This window comes from Leptonychotes weddellii, chromosome 8 (assembly GCF_054177405.1).
Source record: "Leptonychotes weddellii isolate Sample4059 chromosome 8, ASM5417740v2, whole genome shotgun sequence".
In the NCBI taxonomy this organism is placed as follows: Eukaryota; Metazoa; Chordata; class Mammalia; order Carnivora; family Phocidae; genus Leptonychotes; species Leptonychotes weddellii.
In genome coordinates this window covers 113,798,994-113,811,064 of record NC_138376.1, presented here as the reverse complement: position 1 = coordinate 113,811,064, position 12,071 = coordinate 113,798,994, and the positions used below count along the sequence as shown (strand labels likewise).

General features: G+C 33.2%; 1 protein-coding gene across 6 annotated transcripts in view; it reads right to left on the bottom strand.

Annotated features, from left to right (window-relative positions):
• The window catches only part of STXBP5 (syntaxin binding protein 5), a 177,151-nt gene that overhangs the window by 97,822 nt on the left and 67,258 nt on the right, over window positions 1-12,071 (bottom strand). For all 6 annotated transcript variants that reach the window (XM_031030702.2, XM_081829115.1, XM_006735799.3 and 3 more), the window contains exon 8: window positions 4,292-4,415. In XM_031030702.2, coding sequence (XP_030886562.1) covers window positions 4,292-4,415 — 124 coding nt within the window. The remainder of the gene's footprint in view (window positions 1-4,291; window positions 4,416-12,071) is intronic.

The window sequence follows — 12,071 nt, the reverse complement described above, 5'->3', positions numbered from 1 at the left end:
CAAAATTATCCAATATTATATCAAAAAATTATCTTAAATGAATCAAATTATTTTCCTTTGCTGGCTATTTTATCATCACTATCTAGATAACTGCTCTGCCCCTCAGAATAAGAGTTTGCTATCAAACAACTTAAGCAATGAAAGATGACATCCAAGGATAAACTGAACACAGCTAACAAATCTGGAGAGAACTGTCTTAGGATTCAATTATAGTTCAAGGCCATCATTCTTCAAAGTGTATTTTAGAGAGCACTGGAGAACCACAAGATGTTCTCCGAATGAAAGACATTAAAGTCAAATAAATTTGTGAAAAGCCACATAAAATAAATGTATATATAAACCAGTATAATAAATATTTATGTGTGTGTGTGTGTGTGTGTATATTCTCCCTCTTAGAAATTTATAGTACACATTAAAAGTTAAGAAGTCTTAACGCTGAAGAAAATGCTCAACTTTAATTCAGCATTTCCAAATCTTTGACTATAACATGGCTTTTCACCGAAAAACTCATTAATATAAGAAAAATTCATATGTGAAATATATTTTGGGGAACACTAACAATCTTTCAGTCGTAGCCTAACAAATTAATAGCATATGCAGATTTATATTTATTATGATCACATACGTACAGCACATCACAATTTTCAGGTACTTTCACTTACATTTTGCTTATTTAATCCAGGATGTAGAACTGTGCCTATTACATGGTAGATCCAATATTTGTTGAATAAATAAAAATAATCTCCATAACAACCATATGAGAAGATTAAATTTAATTATCTCCATTTATAGATGAGAAGGCTGAAGTTCAGAAAAGTTAACTGACTTCCCAAAGGTCATAGACCCAGAGATTATGGAACCAGGGCTTGACCACAGGTCTTCTGGTTTTAAAACCCCATGTTAGGCTGATGTAATATGTCTTCTGAACAGATTATTCAAGGATATCTTAAATTATTCTTAACACTAAACATCACATAATGACGTACTGGTAGGAGTCTTAAAGTACAATTAGTTCCTAGCTATCAAGGTAATACTTACAAATGTTTTTTAAGAAGAAGATACTCAAACAACCATTAAATAGGTTTAAATTAGAAAAAACCCGAAACGGAAAAAAATTTAAGTCTAGTATAAAGTAATTTACCATAACTGCCAGAAAGTAAAAGCAAGAGATCACAACAGAAGATAGTAATGAGAAAATAACCCTAATTTTCAATCCATCAAAGCAGACATTTAGTATACCAAAATTATATACCATAAAGTAGGGATATATATGGAATACATGACACCTTGTCATGGCATGTGCTTTAATGTGTAAAAATGCACTTAGTTTTGTCACTGAAATCAGCTATCAACATAAATTTAACTCTGGTAAGTTACCTACCACTAAAAATAAGCAGTAAACATTACTACCATCAAAAATAATTCATATTTTATAAATAAAGAGTACATCTGATCATCTACATTTTTAGACTGCTATAATATGCAATAAATGCCATCCTACTTAACACCTGCCACAGAAAAAAAGTATTTACATTTTGTTTGGATTTTAATTTTGAAAAAAAAATACTAAATCAAATATTCTTTGTCTTGTTTAAAAATAATTTTAGGGGGCGCCTGGGTGGCTCAGTTGGTTAAGCAACTGCCTTCAGCTCAGGTCATGATCCTGGAGTCCCTGGATCGAGTCCCGCATTGGGCTCTCTGCTCAGCAGGGAGTCTGCTTCTCCCTCTGACCCTCCCCCCTCTCATGTGCTCTCTCTCATTCTCTCTCTCTCAAATAAATAAATAAAATCTTTTAAAAAAATAAAAATAAAAAAAATAATTTTAGCTAGTGGCCCTCTTTTGCTAAGATACTATAAACTCTACAGAAACTTACTTATGCCACTTCTCAGAGTCTGCTCCCAAAGATCTAAGTTTTTGATATAAAGAGAGGTCAAGATTAAATAGAAAAGTTACCATTTGGCAATTACCACAATAAAATTAATCCAGCCAAGAAACAACAACAGGTGCTAAAACCAGAGGATAAAAGTTTGAGGAGGAACAGTATGTTGATAGAGTCTCAAAGTACCTCCTTCAAATCCAAATATTTATTGATTACAAATACAAATCAAAAATAGTTATCAATTTCACAGGAAAAAGAACATTATAATAGAGAAATCTAACAGACAGAAGTTTAATCAAGAGATCAAGGTATAAGACACCATCAATCTGAACAAATCAAACACAAGTTCCACTTGAGAGGCAGCAAAAAGAATGCATCAATCGTTTTAAGATATTCCAAACCTGATTCTAAGCATGAAAAACCATCTGACAAAACCAAATGCGGACACATTCTATAAAATAACTGACCTAGAATATTCAAAATTTGTCAGTTATGAAACTCAAGAAAAGGCTCAAGAACCGTTTCAGTTTGAAACAACTAAATGTAATCTGCATATAGACCCTTTTGATAAAAGGCAAAACTTGGTGATACAGGATAATGTTCTTATTTGTAAAAAATAGATATTGGAATGTTTTGGGGTGACTGGGCAGTATGTCAACAACTTACTCTCAAGTGATTCAAAAGAAAAAAGTACCATTCTTATAAAAAAAGATAAAAATTTAGATAGACTTAAAACTGCAAAGCCAATGTTACATATTTCTACTGCCTTTGATACTAGGTTCATTTTCTCTAAATTTGAAATGAAAGTTTTTAAGACTAATCATCTTTTTTGGTTTTCAGGATTCTTAGGTTCTAGAGGTCTTAGGAAATCCTAAAATTTATGGTAATTCTCAGGTGTATCACCAAGAATGAAAGAATGAATAAAGAATAAAGAATGAAAATATATTAAGAAAAACTGGAACCTCAATCATAAGGGCTATCTATCCCCTGGATGCATGCATAAATAGACCCAGAGCAAATTTAAAATTAGGGCTTTTCCAGATGACTGCAACCACAAGGCAATGGTAAAGTATACTAAAATGTGTGGCTTTATGAATTACTATTTTTTTCTAAAAAACAAACAACTCTAAAAACCCATCCTGCCACAGATAAATATTTAATTTTACTATTTCTTTAATTTCTACATTGCAATAATTCAGGATGGACCAATACTTTTTTAAAGCGGGCACTGATAATTTTAAAGCAATCAATGAAATATTAGCAATACCACAAGGATATTCTTCAACAGACTACCAATGTAAAGAACAGTTCCTTTAATCTCCCTAAATCCACTGGCTAAGAGTCTCTTAGGGTGGTTGGAGAATGCAGATTAATAAAGAAATGCAAATTCCTAAACTTCATCCAAACTCAAGGAAGGCCTTCGTAATCTGTTCATAAACACCCTAATAAAACTTTAGAGGTTCTATAAATAGCTCTTGCACAGAAAAGAACAAGCAAGCCTGAGACTGCTATCCCCTCAAAAGGTTAGCTCTTGGTTGGCATCTGGTAACTGGCTTTCAAGATGGTTTCCACCATTCCCAGACTGATAAGGGTGGTACACTGTGCCTAAGTTGTTTGTATGAACAAAACAATTCCTGTGAATCCCTGATTTCCTTCTGGGCATCTGAAATTTTGGTGTGTGCTATAAGTAGAAAGTGCTATGGACTGATTCCAATAAAAACTCTGGGCTCCTGGGCTCAAATGAGCTTCCACAATAGACAACATTTCACACACCTGGTAATAACTCATTGCTAAAGGAAGTAAGCATGTCTTGTGTCACTCTACTGGGAAAGGACCATTGGAAGCTTGAGCCTGGCTTCTCCCAGACTTCATCCCATGTACCTTTTCCCTTTGCTGATTTTGCTCTTCATCCTTTTGCTGAGTCCTGTGAGTCTTACTAGTAAATCATTAAACCTGGGGTGATCTTGGACACCTTTGACATAATACTTCAATGCATAAAATTACCTTTTGTAGAGTTCAAAGTTTTCTGCAAACTGTTATGTGTATGTATGTGTATGTGTGTATTAGCAACATGCAACTGATAACTTTAAGATGACAAAGGCTTAAAGTCAGTCCTGTATCATTCACAAAATTACTTACTTTCTGGACTACTGGACAAACAATATTCAGAATATAATGTACCATTCACTTTCTCAAAGTTCAAATTTGAAATTTCAATTGTAAATACAGTTAATTTGAGATTGTATTACCTGGTTGTTACATTTTATTTCTAAATGTATACATATTTTTAATTTCCTCAAAATGAAAGAAAACTCATTCTTATCCTCAAAAACAAATAAATCCAAATGGAAACTCCGAACAGTTTATTGTACATCACAATTTATGTAGTGTTCAAAAGGAATACGTTCTTACCATGTGGAGTGATTGTCTGTATAGGCTTAGCTGGAGACCTAACATTCCATATAGTCAAGGTGCCATCTGAATGACTGCAAATAAATTGTTTTCCCTCATGATGCCAAGCAACAGAGTGAATAGCCTATAGAAGAGGAGTGAAGAATTCCATTTTTAGAAACAAAATCTAAAAACCAAGCTATACACAATTGGTATTATAATTTTCACTTTAAAATTTTTCATTATTTTCCAAGCTGAAGTCAACACATTAATTTTACATTTCCATAACCCTCTTTAATGCAAATGAGATTTAATATGGTATTGACACTATTTTAAATTATTTTTACTTTATTCCTTAAGCCAGCATAAGAATGATATAATAGTGATATACGTATTACTGAGTTCAGAAAAACAGAATGTATTCTTATAGATTCTTAGAATAAACTACACCTATACATAAATTACCAAGTAATTACAACCAATATCTCATCAGAAAAACTGGTTGTATTAGACAGAACAATTTTTTAAAATATTTTATTTATTTATTTGAGAGAGAGAAAGAGGAGAGTAAAGGGCAGAAGGAGAAGCCGACTCTGCCCCACCCGATGTGGGGCTGGACCCCAGGACTCTGAGATCATGACTTGAGCCAAAGGCAAATGCTTAACCAACTGAGCCACCGAGGCACCCCTAGAACAAATTTTTTAAATTAACTAAAATTTGGAGACAAAAATGTATATTTGGAATTAGGATCAATTAAAAATACCTCAGATTGAGAGCTTCAAGACATGTTATCCATTTCTCACAGTAATGAGATGATTTTTAAAATCTGAAGGGACACTTTTTTTTTTTAAAAAGATTTTATTTATTTGACAGAGATAGACACAGCAAGAGAGGGAACACAAGCAGGGGGAGTGGGAGAGGGAGAAGCAGGCTTCCTGCTGAGCAGGGAGCCTGATGCGGGGCTTGATCCCAGGACCCCAAGATCATGACGTGAGTCGAAGGCAGCCACTTAAGGATTGAGCCACCCAGGCGCCCCTGAAGGGACACTTTTTTGATTAGATATTTATTTTATGCCTCTGAGCCACTTAAAAGCTATCTGAAAAATACTTTTATATGACCAAAGTATACAACCTTTTAATTTTTTGGTTCTAATATTATTTATTTTGCCTGCAAAAAAAATTTTTTTTAAATCATTCTCCTGGGTGATTTCTGTTCTTTAAATTACTTCTTTTCAACTCAAGTTGATACACTTCTAGTTATTAATGGTCAATTGACTTTAAAAGCTGCCCTACTGGAAGGCAGAACTGCTGAGGACAGCACAAAACCATGGAACTGACCTCCACTTACATACAAGTCAACATTTACTATCATCTTCCTCAATGTCCATTTATTTGGGCTCCTCATATGCTTATATATTTAAAACAGTATTAAAATTTAAATGAAGACGGATAAAGACAATTAGCTGTGTTTCTAAATGCCAATATTTAACACAATATTTCAAGTTCAAAGTATCTCTAACAAATTTCTAAATAAAATCTTTTATTTATTTATTTTTAAAGATTTTATTTATTTATTTGACAGAGAGAGTGAGAGAGCACAAGCAGGGGGAGCTGCAGAGGGAGAGTGAGAAGTAGGCTCCCCCACTGAGCAGGGAGCCCGATGTGGGACTTGATCCCAGGACCCTGAGATCATGACCTGAGCCAAAGGCAGACGCTTAATCAACTGAGCCACCCAGGCACCCCTACAATCTTTTATTTTAAAGATTTACTCATTTATTTTAAAGATTTATTCATTTATTTTTGATAGAGCGTGAGCACACAGGGGAGGGGCAGAGGGAGAGGGAGAGAGAATTTCAAGCAGACTCTGCGCTGAGCATGGAGCCCAACATGGGGCTCCATCTCACAACCCTGAGATCATGACCTGAGCTGAAATCATGAGGCAGAAGCTTAACTGACTGCGCCAATCAGACACCCCCTAAATAAAAGCCTACTCAACAGTAATAAGCTTATTCCAAGATACATATATGACATTCCATAAACTCAATCTTAAAATAATCCCTTAATAGCCTTAACAGATGAAATTATTTCTGTAAAATATAAGTAGAGCTAAGCAGCTATACAAAGCTTTTAAATATTTTTTTTAAGGTGATAAGGGAAATACAAGAGCGATCTTCAGTGTTGTCTGAATATATAAATAAAAACATTCTAATCTTATCCTACATATAAATGTATATCATACACATAAATATATAATATTTATAAAGGATTACTATTTCTACTTTGCTAAAGAAAATCATATACACCTTTGTTTAAAAGTACCATTTACTTTAAAGACAGTATTAAATTATTAACTATTCCAAAAGTAAATACTAATTATAGGGACCAGTGGTTCACAATTATTTTGGATAACAGAGAGAAACAAATGCCAGAAAATACTCCATAAAAGAATAACCAAATACAAACTTATGCATGCAATAAATATACATGATTTTTTCAATTATTTCTGCAATTTCCTAAATACAAATTCAACTTCATACAAGATATCACTTTTTTCTAATAGTCTCTTTAATACCACTGCATGTAATACTACACATATGCTACTTAAGTATGTCTGTATTATATGTATATATGTATATATTATCTAAGTATAGTATATGGGTAAGTATACTGATATACACTTAAGTAGCATTATGTATATACATATAAAGTATGTGTATAATACATACCACATATAAACTACATAAGTATAAAACATGCAGTTTTACTTTTTCTTTCGTCCTTTTGAGAAAATGAAGGAGAAATTTATGTAAACAAAGTGGGAATAGCAAATCTAACTAACCAAACCTGGCACACCTTTACAATCAGAAGGTGGGTTAGGAGCAAAACTGAGTAATTCATGGGAGATGATATGAGATATAAAGTAGGTACCATCAACTAGGGTTGAGGAATTTTGTATGTAAATTGGCTTATATTTCCAAGATACGCAATTTCCAGAAGATTCTTAAGAGGTGACTTGATTTTTAAAAAATGGGAAACTGTAGATACAGATGAAGGGAAATAGGAGAGATGAAGGGCAAAATGAATGGAAACTAACATAATAAAGGAGATATACAAAAGTTGTAGAGAAACATGATGAATTCAGGATGGAGAAAAAATGTAGAGGAAAAGGAGGGAAGATGATATAGCTACTGGCATAAGCCACAGGAGCAATATATACAAATCTAAAAATATTTCTTTAAAAGATGCAGTGTCTGACAAGAAATCGTAACTGTAATAAAGCTCGTGAGGCAGTTAATGGATTAACAGTATGACAGTATTCTCATCTGTGAAAATTAAAAGAAAAGCATGAGCACTGCCTACTCTGATACCTTTTTTAAAACTATGATATCTATTTGGCTTTGGCAAAAGTAGTACATATGATGCTTTGTGCTATTCTTATCAATTAAGAGAGCATCTTTAAGAATAATTTTCTGGAAGGATAACAGGCTAGCTATTTACCCATCAAATTTTACACTCACTAACTCAAAATACTGGGGAAATTAAATAAATTCCCTATTTACTTGTTTTGCAAACTGAGCAGTATGATTAGAATCACTTCATAATAAAAGTTGTATATAAATCTTAGTCCAGCTATTCCTACATTATACATAAACTGATTAACATTTATAGCAGACTTACACCAAAAATAATTTCTTTTCCCCTAGAAAATAAGATCTTAAAATTATATTCAAAAGCAACATTGATTGCTAGTATAATTACTATTCCTAAAACCTTAGAAAATGTCACCAAAATGGTAAGAAAAAAATGTTGTAATAGACTTTGATTTTAAATTATAATGCCTGCAAATACATGGAAAGGAAATACTGAAAACACTCTAGTTTTCTTATTCTCATGTTATCAAATAATAAAGTGAATGCTTAGAGTACTGGATGAATTATTTCTTGTATATATGAATAATACATTAAACTGTACAGCTTTGGCCCTAGTATTTTAACTTATGAACATTTTAATATTATTTCCATTGTAGAAGGGAGATAACAGTAATACTGTTTAATTGAGTAAGATAATCATAGAACAACACATTTTTGTAAAATAGTTGATAAAATTATTATATATTGGATATTAAGTGATTTATAGCTTCTCTTCTCTAAAGATGTTAACAGGCATAAATTGAAAACACTGCTATTTCCATTAAAAATAAAACCCAAATGAAACTCTTCTAGATATTCCGAAAATGTAAACAAATTATTCATTCTAAGCATTGTTTTATCTTTGGGGAGTGTGTGTGTGTGTTGAGTGTGTGTGTGTGTAAGAGAGATAAATAAACAGAAAATAAGCTGTCTTAAAAACTAAAAGCACCTTTGTAAACATTGAAAAGAAACTTTAAAGGAATAAATGCTTCAGTGAATATCTATAGGGTGAAACATAATTTTTTAAAATCTTACTGATTCCAATGCTGTGAGTTACAAACATATTATTTCAATATTCTTTTTTAAAAGACTGACAGTCATGAGATAAATGTACTCACAGCACTAGCAATGTACATACTATTATTTTTTTCTATGCCTTTATTTCTATCTGTGGCTTCTCAGTCTACTAGGAAAAAACAACATGAAACCAGAATATAAGTCACTGATCGATTCTAGACATGACAAAGAATAACCATTAAAATAGTTTGATAAGTACTAAATTACTGTCTTAAAACATCAATAATGCCGTATTTCACTTCTGCCAACACATTAGGTTACTACAGAAAGAGTACTAATATCTTAATACTATTTATAGCCTAAAAAGAATGAAATGTCATTGAAGAAATATAATTTTATATAGATTAAAATATCCTATGCAGAAAATATCTGTAGAAAATTAGGAATACTACCCCAAGTACACTCAAAGTCTATCATTTAGACATAAAGCCAGGTAAGTTTGTCAATTCGAAAAATACTATGGTTACACAAAGCAACAAAAGCTTAAGGGTAAAGATGAATTTCTGTTTCAATTACTCCCACCCATCTAAATCATCTTCAAGAAATCAAATGAACAATTAAAACTGCACCAAGAACTTCTATTATATTAGAAACGTTCAGAATTGATATCATAATGCTATTTATTTGCCCCAGTATAATAAAAATGAATTTGACTGAAGTAAAACACCACTGATAGAAAGTAAATATTGGAGGAAGGGGGGTGTGCGGTGGTATTCTGTGAAGGTCTTAAAGTTTTAACCTTAAAACTTTAACCTAAGTGAGAACTATAATAATTTCTTCAATGTCTAAAATTATACACTTGGCAATCTGCATTAAGAATCAGATATAAAGCTATTTTTATATGAAACAAGAGGTAAAATTGCATGAACTCATAGAAATATAGCCAGAAATTTTCACTCAGTTTACCTTAGAACAAGTCAATTTAGAAGTTAGATCTTACATCTACAGCATTATTATTTAAACGTAAGATTTAGTCATTATATTTGTTACTCTTTATTAAGAATAAGTTTTATGACTTTGCATCTCTATCTGTTCAATAGTCTGCAGCTTTCTTACAATTTCTTTGTCAGGTTTTGGTATGAAGATAATACAGCCCTCACAGGATGAATTGGGAAGTATACTCTCCTCCATTTTTGGAAGGAGTTTGGGTACAGTGAGTACTATTTGCTAAAATTTACCAGTAAGCCCTCTGAACCTGGAGGTTTCTTCATGGGAAACATTTTCATTAAAAATTCAATTTCTTTAATAAATATAAAGCTACTCAGGTTAAATATTTCTCTTAGAAGGGGATTTGGTACTTTCAAGGAATTTGGTGTCTTTCAAGGCATTTGTCCACTTGATTTGCTGAATTTATTGGAATGAAACTGCACATATTTCCTTACCAGTCTCTTTGCATTTCTGTAGAAATTGAATAATCTCCTCTTTCATGCCTGTTATAGGTAATTTGTGCCTTTTCTCTTTTTTTGTTATCACTGTGGCTGTGTGTTTACCAATTTTATTGAACTCCACTAAATGAGGATTTTACGAATTTTCTCTATTGTTTTTGTTATCTATTTCATTTATTTGTTATTTCAATTCTACCACTTACTCTGGATTTAATTTACTCTTCTTGTTTCTTATGGTGGAAGCTGAGGGCATTGATCTGAGACTCTTCTTGTTTTCTAACATAAATAATGCTTTACTGAAAACTTTAACAGCATTTCATAGACTTCCATATGTCCTATTTTCACATCTTTTTTTCAGTTCAAAATACTTTCTCATTTTCTGATTCTTCTTTGACCCATTAAAATATATTGTTTCACTTTCAAATATTTGTAGATTTTTCATCTACGTTATTATTTCTTATTTAATTCTATTATACTAAACGAACATGATTTTAATGATTTCAATTTTTCTAAAATTATAATGATTGATTTTATGGCACAAACGATGGTCTATTTTGGTGAATATTCCATGTATCTTTGAAAATAATGGTGTTCTGGTCTTGAAGAAAGCACTTGTACATCTACTTTGTTGATTTTAATACAGCCGTTTCAGCACTCTTCTAATTTGGTGCTAACATTACTTTTCCATCTTTTTGCTAACACTTCTGGGTCTTTATATTTATTTATTTTTACTATGTTATGTTAATCACCATACATTACATCATCAGTTTTTCATGTAGTGTTCCATGATTCATTACGTATAACACCCATTGCTCCATTCAGTACCTGCTCTCTTTAATACCCATCACCAGGGGCGCCTGGGTGGCTCAGTTGGTTAAGCGACTGCCTTCGGCTCAGGTCATGATCCTGGAGTCCCTGGATCGAGTCCCGCATTGGGCTCTCTCCTCGGCAGGGAGCCTGCTTCTCCCTCTGACCCTCCCACCTCTCATGTGCTCTCTCTCTCATTCTCTCTGTCTCAAATAAATAAATAAAATCTTAAAAAAAAAAAATACCCATCACCAGGCTAATCCATCCTCTACGCCCCTCCCCTCTAGAACCCTCAGATTGTTTCTCAGAGTCCATAGTCTCTCATGGTTCCTCTCCCCCTCCGATTTCCCCCACTTCATTTTTCCCTTCCTGCTATCTTCTTTTTTTAAATTTTTTAACATACAATGTATTATGTTTCAGAGGTACAGGTCTGTGATTCACAGCGCTCACCATAGCACATACCTGCCCCAATGTCTATCACCCAGCCACCCCATCCCTCCCAACCCCCACCACTCCAGCAACCCTCAGTTTGTTTCCTGAGATTAAGAATTCCTCATATCAGTGAGGTCATATGATACATGTCTTTGCTTGACTTATTTCGCTCAGCATAATACCCTCCAGTTCCATCCAAGTCATTGCAAATGGCAAGATCTCATTCCTTTTGTTGGCTGCATAATATTCCATTGTATGTATATACCACATCTTCTTTATCCATTCATCTGTCAATGGACATCTTGGCTCTTTCCATAGATTGGCTATTGTGGACATTGCTGCTATAAACATCCGGGTGCACATACCCCTTCGGATCCCTACATTTGTATCTTTGAGGTAAATACGCAGTAGTGCAATTGCTAGGTCGTATGGTAGCTCTATTTTCAACTTTCTGAGGAACCTCCATACTGTTTTCCAGAGTGGCTGCACCAGCCTGCATTCCCACCAACAGTGTAGGAGGGTTCCCCTTTCTCCGCATCCCCGCCAACATCTGTTCTTTCCTGACTTAATTTTAGGCAATCTGACTGGTGTCCGGTGGTATCTCATTGAGGTTTTTTTTTTTTTTTTTTTTTTAAAGATTTATTTCTTTATTTGAGAGAGAGAGAGAGAGAGAAACAGCATGAGAGGGGAT